We start from the raw sequence: 14,723 nt of genomic DNA, 5'->3' as shown, positions 1-14,723 counted from the left end.
GCTGAAACCTGATTTTTATTTTTATTTTCTTTTATTACAAACGCACCGTGAGGGCAGGAGGAGAGGCTGAGAAGGGCGATACACAAAAAAAAAACCCCAAAAAAACCCAAAAAACCAAAAACAAACAAAAAAACCAACAAAACAAAACAAAATAAAAAAAAAAAAAAAAAAGAAAATTGATATCATGGGAAACAGGGAGCAGCTCCATCCCAACCTTTGGGTGCCCCCAAATTTTCCTGGAGCCGTCAGGACTTTGGGAAGAGAAAATAATCCAGGGGATTTGTGCTGCCACCACCAAGCTGGAGGAAAATATCCCCAAAACCCCCGAATTTACTGTGCAGAAGGGCAGAGCCCACAGGGAAAGCAAAGAAATCCCCCCAAAAATACCCAGGATGAGATCTGGGAACAGCTGGAGCTGCTGGAGCTGAGTGCTCCAAGGTGGGGTGTGAAAGCCCATGAAAAAAACAAAAAAACCCCAAAAGTGGGAAATAAAACCCTGCAGCAGAGTCCAGGGAGGCTGGGGGGGTGGTTGGGGTTTTTGGGGTTTTGGGTTTTTGGGCCTTTTGGGATTTTGGGTTCTGTGCTTGGCCCTCACCTGTGCAGCCATGGCACTGGTGGAGAGGGAGGAGGAGGAGAGGGAAAAACCTCTGGGAAAAGTGGGAATGGAGGAACATGGGAATGTGGGAATTTAGGAATTTGGGAATGTGGGAATTTGGGAGTGTGGCAGCTCCCAGCTCCTGGGGTGGGATGAGGGAGGGGCCTGCAGCTTCCACAAGTCAAAGCCAAACCTTAAAGCCCCACAAAAAAACCCACAAAACCAAACAAAAAAACCAAACAAAACCAACCCAAAGCACATTTAAAAATATCTGCCGCCATTTCTGCATCTTCTCTATGTTTTTAAATTAGAAAATAATTCTGTAGAACTCTGCTGTGTCCCTATGTACACACTCACGTTTATAGAGGTCTGCAGAGGGTTTCAGGAATCCCTGGAGGGGTTTTAGGAATCCCAGGAGGATTTTTAGGAATCCCTGGGGGTTCTTAGCAGTCCCTGGAGGGTCTGCAGGAGTTCCAGGAAGATTTTTAGTAGTTCCAGGAGGATTTTTAGCAGCCCCTGCAGGGTTTTTCAGAGTCCCTGGAGGGGTTGTGGGAGTCCCTGGAGGATTTTCCAGAGTCCAGGAGGGTTTTCAGAGTCTCAGGAAGATTTTCCAGAGTGCCAGGAGGATTTTCAGAATCCCAGGATGATTTTCCAGAGTTCCAGGAGGGTTTCCAGCAGCGCCTGGAGGTTTTTAGCTCAGGGCCGAGCCCGCGCTGCCGTTCAGGGCAGTTTTGCGGCCGCGGGCGGGTGGCACCGGGTGGCAGCTGGGTGGCAGCTGGTGACAGTTCGAGGCGGAGCCGTTCAGGGCAGGCCCAGGGGGGCCGTGCCCGGGGCTGGGCAGGGCAGGGGGCGATGCCAGCCCGGGGGGCGACACCAGCCCAGGGCTCTGCGCTTTGTCACTGCCCGACTCGCACTCGGAGGCGCCGCTAGTGTTGGTGCCCTCGGATGGCAGCGCTGGGCACAGCTTGAGCCGCTTGCAGGAGGGCTGGACGCGGTACTTGAGTGCCAGGGGACCACTCTGGGGACACGGGGTACGACTGGCAGTGCGCGGGGACACCGTGGAGACACTGGCACTGCCACCCCCCATTCCCTGGGGACACCGTGGGGACACCAGCACTGCCACTGCCGATGCCCTGGGAACGCTTGCACTGCCACCATTTCCCCCCCCCTCTGGGATTTGTTATGGGAAAAGCTCCCCCGGGACCAATTTTCCCACTTTTCCTCTAGGACAGATTTTTCCAGGACAGGTTCCCTGTTTTATCCCCCCAAATCAGATTTTCCCAGTTTTCCCAGTCTAGATATTCCCAGTTTCCCCAGTACAGGTTTTCCCAGTATTCCCAGCACAGCTTTTCCTGGTTTTCCCAGTTTCCCCGTTTACTCACCCTCCTCCAGGGGTAGATGTAGGCAATGTCCATCAGGGTGTAATATTCCTTCAGGGGCTCATCCTCATACAGCACCTCCACCTGGAGAGAGGAAAGGATGGATCCAAACCCCAGAAAAAACTCCAAGAAAGGATGGATCCAGACCCTGGGAAAGGAGGGATCCAAACCCCCAGAAATTAGGGATCCAAACCCAGGGAAAGGAAAGATCCAGACTCAGGGAAAGGATGGATCTGGCCATGGGAAAAAGAAGGCTCTAGCCCCAGGGAAGGGACAGCCCAGCAGGAATATTTGGGACAAGCAGGAATCAGCAGTGGAGGCAACGCTGAGGAGACAAAACGGCCCCTCTGAGCTGAGCCGAGCATGGCAGAATCCAGGCAATGCCCCCCGAGCATTCCCGAGCACTCCAAAGCATTCCCAAGCACTCCAAAGCATTCCCAAGCATTCCTGAGCATTCCCGACCATTCCCAAACATTCAGAAGCACTCTCAAACATTCCTGATCATTTCTGAACATTCCTGACCATTCCCGACCATTCTGGAACATTCCGGAACGTTCCTGACCATTCGCGACCATTCCCAAACACACATTCCAGAACGTTCCTGAGTGTTCCTGAACATTCCTGACCATTCCGGAAGGTTCCGGAGTGCTGCTCACCCGGTACTTGCTGGGCACGTCCATCTTGTTGCGCAGGAACTTGGCCAGGTGCAGCACGGTCATGGCTGCGGGGCAGCGCAGGAACCGCAGCCCAGGGCTGGGCGGGCACGGCGGCGCCTGGGGAGGGACGGCTCTGGGGGACCGGGTCTGGGGGACCCGGCTTAGGGGGACCCGGGTTTGGGGTGTCCTGGGTTTGGGGGGATCCGGGTTTGGCGTGTCCCAGGGCTCAGCGGGCATGGCGGGGCCTGAGGAGCACCGGGTTTAGGGTGTCCCAGGTTTCGGATGACCCAGGTTTGGAGAGTCCAGGATTTGGGGAGTCCTGGGTTTGGGGTGTTCCGGGTTTGGGGTGACCCGGGTTTGGGATGTCCCAGGTTTGGGAAGTCCTGGGGATTGGGGGGTCCAAGGTTTGGGGTGTCCACAATTCGGGGAGTGCTGGGTTTGGGGTGACCCAGGTTTGGGAAGTCCCAGTTTGGAGTGTCTAGAGTTTGTGGTGTCCCAGGTTTGGAAAGTCCTGGGGCTTGGGGAGACCTGGGTTTGGAGTATGTGGGGTTTGGGGTGTCCTGGGTTTGGGCTGTCTCCCTGTGCCCCGCAGGACCCCTCCTAGGCAGCTGGGCACCAATGGCTCTGTGCCACCACAGTGCCACCGAGGTGCCACCTCTTGCTCACCTTGTCCTTGTCCAGGTCCCCGTTCTCCATGGCGCCTTTCTGCTCCTCCCTGGAGCGGGACACAGGACAGGGATTGGGGAAAGGGGGATCAGGGATGGCACTGCTGTGATCTGGATCACACTGGGATCAGGGATGGCACTGCTGGGGACAGGGAGCCGTAGGCGGTTCCAGGGCTCCAGGCAGCACCCAGAGCCCCGGGTGGTACCGGAGCTGGCCATACCTGCAGTCCCGGTGGAACTCAATGGACAGACTGACGATCTCATCCTCGGGCCCCATGCCCTGGTCCCGCTCAGCCACCTCGCCATGCTCCTCCTGTGAGCCCAGGGGAACTGCGGGACAGGGACACAGGCTGGGACATGGGGACATTGACACTGACACCTACAGTGTGACACTGACACTGACCCTGTGACACTGACACTGACAGTGTGACATTGACACAGATACTGTGACACTGACACTGTGAGATTGACACTCACACTTGACATTGTGACCCTGTGACCCTGTGACATGTGACACTGACACTGAGACATGTGACACTCACCCTCGGCCACCGGGTACGCAGCGTAGAAATCACGCCTCCTCTTCATCTCATCTGTGGTGACAGGGACAGGGACAGGGATAGGGACAGGGACATGAGTGGGGACAGCTGTCCCTGGGGAGGGTGACAGCAAGGGGGCACAGGGGACACCCCAGAATGCCCAGGAAATTCCTGTGGGAGCTCCAGCAGGAGCCATCCCATAAACCCTGGAGTGGCACCCAATCCTGAGGGGTTTTGGGTCCCCACACCCCAAATCCTGAATTTTTTCCCATTCCTAAGGCACTCGGAGCAAATCCACAGCTCCTGCTCCCAGACTGTCCCAAAGTTTGGGATGGGTGCCATGTCCATGTGTCCTGCTGTCCCCGTGGGAATGGGAAATCCCTGGGAAGATCCCGGGAATTCAGGGGAATGGCAGTGAGTTACAAAGACCCCAAATTCCAAAATTCTCCCCATCCTTGGCTGTACCTTTGAAAAGCCCCGGGACAAGCTTGTACACGATGTCCTGGAGGGTTTTGTCCGACCTGGACAGGGGGAAGCAGGAAAAGTGGGAGAAATCAGTGGGATTCAGGAGCAGTTTGTGCACCTCTGGGCACAAACTCCCCCCAGCTCCCCTCTGGGTTTCCCATCCCAAACCCTAAATCCTCAATTCCCCATTCAAAATCCCCCAAACCCCAAATCCCCACTTTCTCACCCCAAAGCCTCAAATCTCCAAGTTTTCCCCACTTTTTCCCAGTTTTCCCACATTTTTCCCCACGTTGGGACCATGTGGAGGTGCCACCACCCCCCAGGACTCGGGGACAGTGGTGGCTCTGTCCCCGCAGGAGGAGATAGAGACTCCAGAGGAGCCATGGGAGTGTAAATATTATAGCAAGCCAGAGAAAATGGGGAAAAAAGGGAAAAAAGGATGGATGGATGCATGGATGCATGTATGGATGGACAGACGGATGGACCAGTGGGGTCCAGGATCTCAGGAATGGACACAGGGCACCCATCCCACCATCTTTCTGCTGCCACACAGATGTCCCCAAGTGCTGTTCTCTCTGTGGTGGCGTCTCTCCCTGTCCCTACTCCCCTCCCACCTGGGACACAAATGGGACTGGGATGGAGGTGTCACAGGGATGGGGACACCAGTGGGACCAGGATGGAACTTCTCCTGGGCTGGCAGCAGAGCCCCAGGGTCCCCCTGCTCCAAGTGCTTGGGGCTGTCCCCTGGAACAGGAACAAGGAGTGAGTGGCCCTGTGAGCCCTCTGAGTCCCCCGAGCCCCCAAGCCTCCTGAGCCCCCCAAGGCCCCCCAAAGGAGCCCCCCGAGCTCCCCCAGAGGAGCCCCCCGGGCTCACCGGATGCTGAGCAGGGGCCGGGTTTTGTGCACCTGCACGTCGCACATGGGGCAGTACTTGTTGGTCTCCAGGTAACGAACGATGCAGGTTTTACAGACTGTGGGGACAGAGGGACCCTCTGTGAGTGGGGGGACAAGGGGACAGAGCCCCTGGGACCTCCACACCAGCGTGGGGACAAGATCCCTGCCCAGTGCAGCCCCCTGCAGCTCCACAGGGCCTGGCACAGGGTGGGCACTGTGAGAGGGGCTTTGGGACGCCCAGAGGGTCCTTGGGGACACGCGGGACACTCACAGGAGTGCAGGCACTCCACGATGGTGGTGGCGTCGATGAAGTAGCCGCCGCAGAGGGCGCACATCAGGTGCGGGTTCAGCTCCGTGATCTTTATCCGGGTGGTCCTGTGCATCTTGGAGCAGCCTCAGGGCGGATCCTCCCTGCGGGAAACCCCCGCGGTCCCCTCGGGTGGGACCTGCAGGGACCGCTGGAGGGGACGCGGTGGGGACTGTCACTTGTCACTCCCAGTCCTGCAGCCAGGCTCCAGGAGCCGCCCAGCCCCCTCTGCCTCACCCCTGGGCGCCCCCAAGTAGGTCCCCAACACGCTGGGACATCTCCGAGCAGCGACAAATCCTCCCTGTTAGCAAATCCCCACCTGTGGCTGTGCACACACACCCCCAAAAAAGTGCATTTTGGGTTGTTTCCATGGAAAAGGCATTTCCAGCCAAAATTCCATGGGTTTTCCTACAGAAAATCCCCAAGCCCTGTGTCTGGCACCTCCCCCGGGCAGGGACGCCCAGCGGGGCCCGGTGGGCACGGCGGACGCGGGTGACACCGGGAGCCGCCGGCGCTTTGCCGGTTCCAGCGGGAGCCGCCGGAGCGCGGGATCGCCGTGGTTTCGTTGTTTCCATGGTAACCCCGACACTTGGAGAGCAGTCGGGATATTGTCACTGCCGCCCGAGGCCAGGCGACAGGCCGCGAGGAGCCCCGGGGTCGTGGAGATGAGCGGGACACGGGGGCGGCAGGGCCGTAGCACCGGCGGTGGCACCGCACGGCTGCGGGGACACGCGTGTGACACACGGAGACACAGAGAGGGACACACAGTGACACACATGTGACACACAGGGACACGCATGTGACACACTGGGATACACCGTGACACACGTGTGACACCCAGGGACATGTGTCTGAAACACAGGGACACACGTGTGACACACAGGGACACGTACGGGCTACAGTACACATGCATAAGGACACCAGCACCAGGGATGGAGACACTGCTGGGATGTTTCAGGAGCAGGATGTCACTGGGACTGGGATTGGGGTGCCACAGGGACACCATTGGCACTGGGATGGAGGTGTTGCAGGAGTGGGCACACCACAGGGACACCTTTGGGACTGGGATGGAGGTGCCACAGGGATGGGGACACCGCTGAGACCGGGATGGGGACATCACCGTGCTGGAGGGACAGCAGCCAAGGGGGGCCCAGGAGCCCCGGAGGCGTTGGGGAGCCCCAGAACCCCCTCCCAGCCCAGCCCCCCTCCTCCGGGCGCTGCTCCCAGCCCCAGGGGATGGAGGGGGGCGCTGCCAGCCCCTCCCCGTGTCGGGGGTCCCGCGGTGCCCTGTCTCAGTACCCCCCGCACGGGACCGGGCAGCCTCGCCAGGCAGCGGGAAGCCACGGCTGTATTTTGGGGGGATTTCGCCGCTTTCGGCGCTCGCAGCCGCCAATGGCGGACCCGGGGCTCGGCGGGAGGGGGGAGCCCGAGCCTCCGGCGCGAACCGGTTCTAATAACCCGGACGATAACAGCCGCGCTTTCCCATGCCAGGGAGAGGGGGAACAAAGCCCCAGAGCCCCCGGAACCCCGGCCCCGCCGCAGCGCCCAGGGCCGTCGCGTTCCGCCGGTGGCTCCCGCATCCCCGGCCGCGACTTTCGGGCTCTTTTGTCTCCGTGGGCGGTGGCCCGGCGCGGTGTCCCCCCCTCCTCGAAGCTCCCGGGCCGGGCACGGGCGAGGAAGGGCGTTTCAAAGTCACCGCCAACTCGGGCCCCCACCCGCGGGACCCCGAGGGCGGCGAGCGCGGGGCTGAAGAAATGCCCTGGGACGGCTCCCCCGGCACGGCCCAGGCCTCGCACGGCGCCCACGGGACCCGGAGCGCCGGGAAGGCGAGGGGACAGCCCCGGGAACACGAGGGGACAGCCCCGGAGGGCGGCCCTGCCACCCCCGGCAGCACCCGCCGGGATCCCCCTCCAGTCCCGGCGTGCGGGACGCGGCACCGGAGCTGCGGGGATGGGGAGGGAGCCCCGCTGGACACGAGTGACCACAGAGCGTGTGGGGACAAGGACACGCTACACGGCACCGGGAGCGGCGGCGGGACGGGACCGCGGGGCGTGACACCCGGAGGACACGGGCACGGGGGGGACACGGACACCGAGGGGGACAGGAACACCGGGGGGGGACACGGACACCCGGAAGACACGGACACCCGGGATGGCACTGACACACGGGGGACACGAACACGGGGTGGCCTCGGCCACGCGTGCCCCGCGCTGTGCCCGGGGGATGCCCGGCCGCGCCCCCGGCAGCTCCCGCCGCCTCCGGGGCCGCACGGCCGTGGTGGGGCCGGGGGTGGGGCGGCCCCGGTAGCCCCGGGGCGTCCCCTTTGTACTCGGGGCCGGCTGTCAGCGCGGCCCGGCCCCTCCGCCCTCCCCGGAGGGGTCCCGCCGCGCCCCCCCGGCCCCGCAGCGGCCTCGGCGCGCCGGGCGCGGTGCGGAGGCGGCGCGGGCCCCCCTCGGGGCTGTCGGGGCTCCGCAGCCGCCGCCGGTGCGGCCGGGGGGGTCCCGGGGCACAAAGCGGGAGCGGCGGCGGCCATCGCCATCTTTGGGGCTGGCGGGGCGGGGGGGCCGCGGCGGGGCCCGGGCCGGGCGGGGGGCACTGGGGCCGGTCCCTACCTGGTGGCGGCGGCAGCGGCGGCCCCGCGGCCGCCCCTCCGCTCCCGCGGCTCGACTCGGCAAGGCTCGGGCGGCGCTGCGGCCGCGGCCCTTTTTTATTTTTTCCCCTCCACTCTCCCTCTCCTTTTTTTTTTTTTTTCCTCCTTTTTTTTTTTCTCCCTCCTTCCTCCTCCTTTTTTAAATTTTTTTTTAATTTTTTCCTCTTTTTTTTAATTTTTTTTTAATTTTTTCCCACCTCCAGCCGCCTCCAGGCCCCGCCCGCCTCACGTGACCTCATTCCTTTGGGGGACTGCGGAGGAGGGAGCGAGGGGCCGAGACTGGGGAGACCCCCCAGGAACCCCCCAGCCCCAGTTATCGCAGACACCCCCGGGGGGGGAAAAGAGCAAGCCTCAGAAACCGCTGGAACGGCCCCAAAATGCGGTCTCCGGTGGAAGCTCCGGGCGCGGTGTCCCCCTCACCGGGAACGCCGTTTTGGCCCCAAATTGTGACCCGGGACGAGCGGGATCCTCTGCGGGACCCTCGGGGGAAGGAAAGGGAAGAGGAGTAAAAAGAAAGAAAGAAAAAAAATAAAAGGAATTTCAAGAGGGAAAATGGAAAATTGGAGGAAGGGGACAGAAGAAAAGGGGGAAAAAAGGGAAAAAATAGGGGGGAAATGAAAGAAAGAAAAGGAAAAGGGAAACTGAGAGGGGGGAAAGGGAGGAAATAAAAGAAAGGGAAGAAAAATAGAGGGAAATTAGAGAAAAGGGAAAAAATGGAAAAGAAGGAGAGGAAAAGAAGAAAAACAGGGAAATTAGAAAAAAGGGAGAAGTGGACAAGAAGGGGGGAAAGGAAGATGAAAAAAACAAGGAAAATAAAAAATAGGGAAGAAAGGGAAAACGGGAAAATCGGGGAAAAAGGAATGGAAAAAAAGTAAGGTAAGAAAAAATGGAGGGAAATTAGAGAAACATGGAAAACGATAGGGAGAAGGAAGGGAAGAAAACTGGGAAAATGAGAGGAAAAAAAAGGAAACGGAAGAAAAAAGAACAAGACAAAAGGAAAGGAAAAAGGAAGAACAGGAAGGAGGGAGAGAAAAAAAGGCAGGAAAAGAGAAGAGAAAAAAAAAAAAAATTGAAAAGCCGGGAAGGAAATAAAGGAGGGGAAAGGGGCAGGAGGAGGAGCGGGAGGCGCTGAGCGAGCGCGGCTCTCACATGCCCGGGATCACCGGCTGCTCCCGCACGCCCGGGATTACCGGCAGCTCCCCTCCCCGCCCGCTGCCGGCGCTCGCAGCCCGGCCCCGTCCTGGTGGCCCCGTGCCCGGGTGTTCCCGGTGAGCCGCTCTCCGTGCCGCTGTCTCGGTCCCGGGATCGCGGGGTCGGTGCCTGCTGGAGCTGTTACCGGTGCCGGTCTCAGTGCTCGGTTGCCCCGGTTCCGGTGTCCCAGTGCCGGTGTCGAGTCCCTGTGCTTGGGGCCGGTGTCTGGTGTCCTGTTCCCGCTGTCCGTTGCCGGTGCCTGTTCCCCATTCCCGTTCTTCCTTTCCCTGTATCCTGTCCCCTTATCCCGTTCTCGGTGTCCCGATTCCATTATCGGTGTCCCGTTTCCATTCCCAGTGTCCCATTCCCATTGTTCCGTTCCCTTTCCCGGTATTCCCGGTGTCCCGTTCCCGGTATTCCCGGTATTTCGTTCCCGGTATTCCCGGTATTTCGTTCCCGTTCCCGGTGTCCCGTTCCTTGTGTCCCGATATTCTCGCTGTTCCATTCCTATCACTGGTATCCCGTTTCCATTCTCGGTGTCCCGTTCTTGGTGTCCCGTTCCTTTCCCGCTGTCGCGGTCTCGTTCCCGGTGTCCCGTTCCCATTCCCAGTGTCCGGGTTCCGGTATTCCGGGTATCCCGTCCCCGTTCCCGGTATCCCGTTTCCGTTCCCGGTGTCCCGGTATTCCCGGTGTCCCGTTCCCGGTATTCCGCTCCCGATGTTTTGTTCCAGTTCCTACACTGACAGCAGTGCGCACAAAGATTACTCAGTGTCGTCTCTGTGGCGCAATCGGTTAGCGCGTTCGGCTGTTAACCGAAAGGTTGGTGGTTCGAGCCCACCCAGGGACGGAGGTGCGTATTTTTGCCCCCGCCGCTCCTTTTCCCGGGAGGAACGGAACTGGACACGGAGAACGTTCTCTTGCCAGGGATCCGCTCCCGGTGCTCCCTCCGATCTGCAGAAGCAGCTCCCGGTGTCCCCAGACCATCCCCGCTGTGCTTCCACGAGGACGTTTTGGGACATTAAGATCGCACCTGGTGTTCTGTTTCCATCCAAATCCCGTATTTTGCCTCAAAATTAAACTGAAGGGGGTCCCAAGGGTGCCAGATCGAGCTTCCTCTCTCTGAAAACTCCAGTAAGTTCCATTTCTCTGCCCTGAGACGATGGAATTCCCGAATTGCCGGAATTCCTGTTAAACCCCTGGCACGAGGCCATGCTGGGATCGATCCCGAGGATTCTCCCCTGGCTCTGCCCGGGGCTGCTCCCTCCGGGCGGAACGCGGGCTCCGGCTCCCGCCAGGTACTTTTTGTGACGGAAAACCCCTCAAAAATGAACTTTAAAACTAGGATTTAAAAATGAGATTTAAAACTGCAGCGGGCACGGGCCGGGCTCCGCCTGCACATTGAGGCCGGGATGTGCCGTGACCCCAGAGTGACCCCAACCCCCCCTCCCCGTGCCGGCGCTTCCCGAGGAGATTTTTGGGAGAATCCCCTTTGGATCGGCGAGCTCGGGGCTGTGTCCCCACCCTTGGAGATACGGCTATGGCCCGCATCCAGCTGTGCCCCGATTGATCCAGCTGTTCCCCAATCCAGCTGTGCATCCATTGATCCATTTGCTCCCCATTGCTCCAGCTGTTCCCTCACTGATCCAGATGTGCCCTCATTTATTCAGACCTGCCCCGATCCAGCTGTTTCCCCATTTTTCCGGCTGTTCCCATTTACCAGCTGTTTCCCCATTTTCCAGCCGTTCCCGTTTATCCAGACATTCCCATTTTTTCCAGTTTTCCCCATTTTTCCAGCTGTTTCCCCATTTTCCAGCTGTTTCCCCCTTTTTCCAGATGTTACCCCTCCCGCACTCCCGTCATGCCTCGCGCGCTCACTGTGACTCGTCACTTTCCCGCCCCGCCCACCCCCCCTGCCTCAGCCAATCACCTGAGCGCCCCAGCCTCTCCCGCCAATCCCCAGCAGCCTCTGGCTCCAGGCGGCGGCGGCGGCCAATGGCGAGCGTGGAAGGCGAAATCACTCGGGGCGGCCACCAATGGAAAGCGTTGGGGTGAGAGCGGCAGTGGCAGTGACCAATGGGAGGCGGGGAGGGCGGGAGTGGCGGCGGCGCGGCGCGGCCGGAGCGGGGCCTGGGCAGAGACCGGGCCGGGAGCGGAGCGGAGCGGGGGCGGTGCGGGGACACGACGGTGACACAGCAGTGACAGAGCGGTAACAGAACGGTGACCGAGGGGTGACCGAACAGCCGCCGCCATGGTGAGACTCGGGACGGCAGCTCCGGGGCCCAGCACAGCGCGGGACGAGGCCGCTCCGTGAGGGGAGGCCCGTGGGCAGCGGGGCAAGGAGCGGCTGGGGCTGAACCTCAGCTCGGGGTGGCGGTACCGGAGGTGCCCGGGGGGGCCGCTCAGTGAGGGGAGGACCGTGGGGAGCGGGGGAGGGAGCGGTCGGGGCTGAACCCCAGCCCCGGCGGGCGGTACCGGAGGTACCCTGGGGGTCCCTCCAGTGTTCCTGAGCCGCCGCTTCGTGAGGGGAGGCCCGTGGGGAGCCGGACAAGGAGCGGCGGGGGCTGAACCCCAGCTCGGGGTGGCGATACCGGGACACCCCGGAGGCCGCTCCGGTGCCCTGAGCCGCCGCTCTGTGCAGTCGATCATGTCGTACAACGGCGGGGCCGTGATGGCCATGCGGGGCCGGGGCTGCGTGGCCATCGCCGCGGACCGGCGCTTCGGCGTGCAGGCGCAGACCGTAACCACCGACTTCCAGAAGATTTTCCCCATGGGCCAGAGGCTCTACATCGGCCTGGCCGGGCTGGCCACGGACGTGCAGACCGTGTAAGTGAGGGCCCGGCAGGGCTGGGGATTTGGGTTAATGGGAAATAATGGGAATTAACGGTGCCGGTGCTGCTGTGCCAGGTTCTGCTGCTGGGAGAGGTTTGAAAATAAAGCAGCGTGCTTGGTATCACATCGCTGCTGGAGTTGGGATTTCACTGCTAGACTTGGGATTTTGCGGCTGGAGTTGGGATTTCACTGCAAAAATTCAACTTGCACCGCAGAAACGAAACTTTTACTGCTAAAACAGAACTTTCACTACTAAAATTTAACTTTAACTGCTAAAATTCACCTTTCACTGCTAAAATTCAATTTTAACTCCTAAAGTTGAACTCTCACTGCTAAAATTCCACTTTCACCCCTGAAATTCAGCTTTTCCTCTCACAGTTCCAGCTCAGCTCCAGCAGCAGCTGTGTGTGCAGCCTTTGGTGCTGGTGTCTGTTAGCAGCAGAAGCAGCCAGGCCTGGCTGAGGGGAAGCAGCAGGACCCTGCTTTGCTTTAAGCCCAGCTCTGATCTCTTGCAGGGCCCAGAGGCTGAAGTTTAGGCTGAACCTCTACGAGCTGAAGGAGGGGAGGCAGATCAAGCCCCAGACCTTCATGAGCATGGTGTCCAACCTACTCTACGAGAGGAGGTAAAACTGCAAAGCTGCAATATCTGTGTGGTGCCAGGGAGGGCTGAGGGTGCTGGGGTGGCCAGAGGAGCCTGGATCATTTCCTGCTGTCACCACCCCCTCCCTGAGCAGTTTTTGTTCTCTTGGGGTGACATTTCCTCCCCAAATTCAAACAGAATCAGTTGTCAAAGCAGAACGAACTCCTGCTGCTTCAGGGTGGTCTGCTGTGCCAAAACCATTGCAGGCCTCTCCCTGAAAGGAGCTGTGGGATGGTTTCTGTGCCAGGAAAACATTTCTGAGGATGTGGGACTACACCAGGGCTTGGACTGGGGACAGCTCTGGGGACTGGAAGGAATGTCTGGGTTGGAAATTCTGGGAAGAGAGGGTGAGCTCTGGGAATGGTGATCCCAAAGCTCCAGAGTCAGAGCTCCAGGAGTGTTTGGACACTGCTGCTGGGCACAGGCTGGGATTTTGGGGATTGTCCTGTGCTGGGATGATCCCAGAAGAGCAGGGTGATCCTTGTGGTTCCTCCTGGGCTGTCCCTGTCCCCAGGGCTGTCCTGAGCCCAGCTGTGTCCCCAGGTTTGGTCCCTACTACACGGAGCCGGTGATCGCGGGGCTGGACCCGCTCAGCCACGAGCCCTTCATCTGCTCCCTGGACCTCATCGGCTGCCCCATGGTCACTGATGACTTCGTGGTCAGTGGCACCTGCTCCGAGCAGATGTATGGGATGTGCGAGTCCCTGTGGGAACCCGACATGGTCAGTGGGGCTGGGGTCACCTGGGATAGCCTGGGGTCAGCTGGGATAGCCTGCAGTCACCTAGGGTCCCCTACCTGGCATCTCCTGGGATCACCTGGGATAGCTTGCAGTCACCTGGGGTCTCCTGGGGTCCGTGGATTCAGGAGTTCTCCCTCCTGTGCTCACTGGAGACGCTTCATTCCAGCTGTGCCTTGTGCAGCCTGAGAGAGGAAGCTTGCAGGGTTTTGGGGGGTTTGGGTGAAATTTCTGGGGGATGTGCAGCCCAGGTGAAGCCCTGTACTTCCTCTGTGCCCCAGGAGCCCGAGCACCTCTTCGAGACCATCTCGCAGGCCATGCTCAACGCCGTGGACAGAGACGCCATCTCTGGGATGGGTGTGGTGGTGCACGTCATGTGAGTGCTGGGGCTCCTGGGGGCTGGGCACTGCCTTCCCTTCCTTCCCTCAGGGATCCCCAAATCCAGGGCCTGGGCACTGTCATTCCTTCCCTCAGGGATCCCCAAACCCTTCCGTTCCCTCAGGGATCCCCCAAATCCTGCCCCTCCTCAGCTAGGCTCTGTTCCTTCCTAGGGTTTGATTTTGCTGGAGCAGTTCCTTGCTGGAGCCAAGAAATTACTCCTGGAGTTTGAGTCCCTCTGCTCAATTCCCTGGCTGCATTCCCATGGGATTGAGGATGGAATCCTGGAATTTTGAGTCCTGCTGCTCAGGGATTCTGTGGCTGCATTCCCATGGGAATGAGGAACTCTGCCCCTCATGAATACAGCATTAACTCTCACCTCTGTCACCAGCTGCCTTTGGAAAATCCCATTTTGCCCCTGCAGCCCAACCCTGGAAGCTCCCCACAATGAAGGGTTTATTTATTGTTGTCACAATCACCTGAGCTCCTGCCTGTGAACGTGGGACTTCTCAAGGCAGGACATGCTCTAGGAAGGGTTTAAACCTGGATTTAGCAGTAAATAATCTCATCTTTTTCTCTTTCCAGAGAGAAAGACAAGATCACCACCAGGACCCTGAAAGCTCGCATGGATTAGCCCAGCCCAGCTGCTCTGTGCCACTTGGGACTTTTTAAAATAAAACTCTGCCCTCAACTTCCCTTTTGGTTCCTTTGAGCAGGGTCAGGATGTCACCCTGGCTGCCAGGATACAGAGGTGGCTCCAGGAGTGTCACCCTTCATCCAGTACATCCCTTCAGCACCT

General features: G+C 59.7%; 2 protein-coding genes and 1 non-coding gene across 4 annotated transcripts; 2 read left to right on the top strand and 1 right to left on the bottom strand.

The window, feature by feature from the left end:
• Positions 1-16: 16 nt before the first annotated feature.
• PCGF2 (polycomb group ring finger 2) lies at positions 17-8,168 on the bottom strand. 2 transcript variants are annotated; one of them, XM_063178774.1, is made up of 10 exons: positions 8,113-8,168; positions 5,465-5,651; positions 5,174-5,270; positions 4,300-4,355; positions 3,838-3,888; positions 3,517-3,625; positions 3,297-3,345; positions 2,631-2,747; positions 1,978-2,058; positions 18-1,613 (listed from the first exon to the last, which is right to left on the bottom strand). In XM_063178774.1, exons 2-10 carry the CDS (start codon positions 5,574-5,576, stop codon positions 1,287-1,289), a joined length of 999 nt encoding a protein of 332 aa, XP_063034844.1. In that variant the 5' UTR covers positions 5,577-5,651; positions 8,113-8,168; the 3' UTR covers positions 18-1,286. The 2 variants fall into 2 exon arrangements, with proteins under 2 accessions (XP_063034845.1, XP_063034844.1); XM_063178775.1 differs by lacking the exon at positions 8,113-8,168 and having other exon boundaries at positions 17-1,613; positions 5,465-5,584.
• A 1,946-nt stretch (positions 8,169-10,114) lies between these two features.
• TRNAN-GUU (transfer RNA asparagine (anticodon GUU)) lies at positions 10,115-10,188 on the top strand. Its single transcript has one exon. It is a non-coding gene; the product is annotated as a tRNA-Asn (tRNA).
• Positions 10,189-11,445: 1,257 nt separating this feature from the next.
• Positions 11,446-14,615, top strand: PSMB3 (proteasome 20S subunit beta 3). The gene is made up of 6 exons (XM_063178938.1): positions 11,446-11,592; positions 11,980-12,164; positions 12,686-12,793; positions 13,354-13,531; positions 13,828-13,922; positions 14,510-14,615. The coding sequence occupies exons 1-6, from the start codon at positions 11,590-11,592 to the stop codon at positions 14,556-14,558; spliced, it is 618 nt and encodes a 205-aa protein (XP_063035008.1). The 5' UTR covers positions 11,446-11,589; the 3' UTR covers positions 14,559-14,615.
• Positions 14,616-14,723: the final 108 nt, after the last annotated feature.

This window comes from Melospiza melodia, chromosome 30 (genome assembly GCF_035770615.1).
Source record: "Melospiza melodia melodia isolate bMelMel2 chromosome 30, bMelMel2.pri, whole genome shotgun sequence".
NCBI lineage: Eukaryota > Metazoa > Chordata > Aves > Passeriformes > Passerellidae > Melospiza > Melospiza melodia.
The sequence above is the reverse complement of the archived record's forward strand: the minus strand, read 5'-3'. Positions and strand labels throughout refer to the sequence as shown.

Excerpts from the sequence above, each read along its gene's own strand:
- PCGF2 (XM_063178774.1), bottom strand. The coding sequence starts at position 5,576 with ATGCACAGGACCACCCGGATAAAGATCACGGAGCTGAACCCGCACCTG. Across the intron at positions 3,889-4,299 it reads TGTCCCGGGGCTTTTCAAAG|ATGAGATGAAGAGGAGGCGT; the intron begins GTACAGCCAAGG and ends CTGTCACCACAG. Across the intron at positions 3,346-3,516 it reads GAGTTCCACCGGGACTGCAG|GGAGGAGCAGAAAGGCGCCA; the intron begins GTATGGCCAGCT and ends GTCCCGCTCCAG.
- PSMB3 (XM_063178938.1), top strand. Across the intron at positions 12,794-13,353 it reads AACCTACTCTACGAGAGGAG|GTTTGGTCCCTACTACACGG; the intron begins GTAAAACTGCAA and ends CTGTGTCCCCAG. Across the intron at positions 13,532-13,827 it reads CCCTGTGGGAACCCGACATG|GAGCCCGAGCACCTCTTCGA; the intron begins GTCAGTGGGGCT and ends TCTGTGCCCCAG.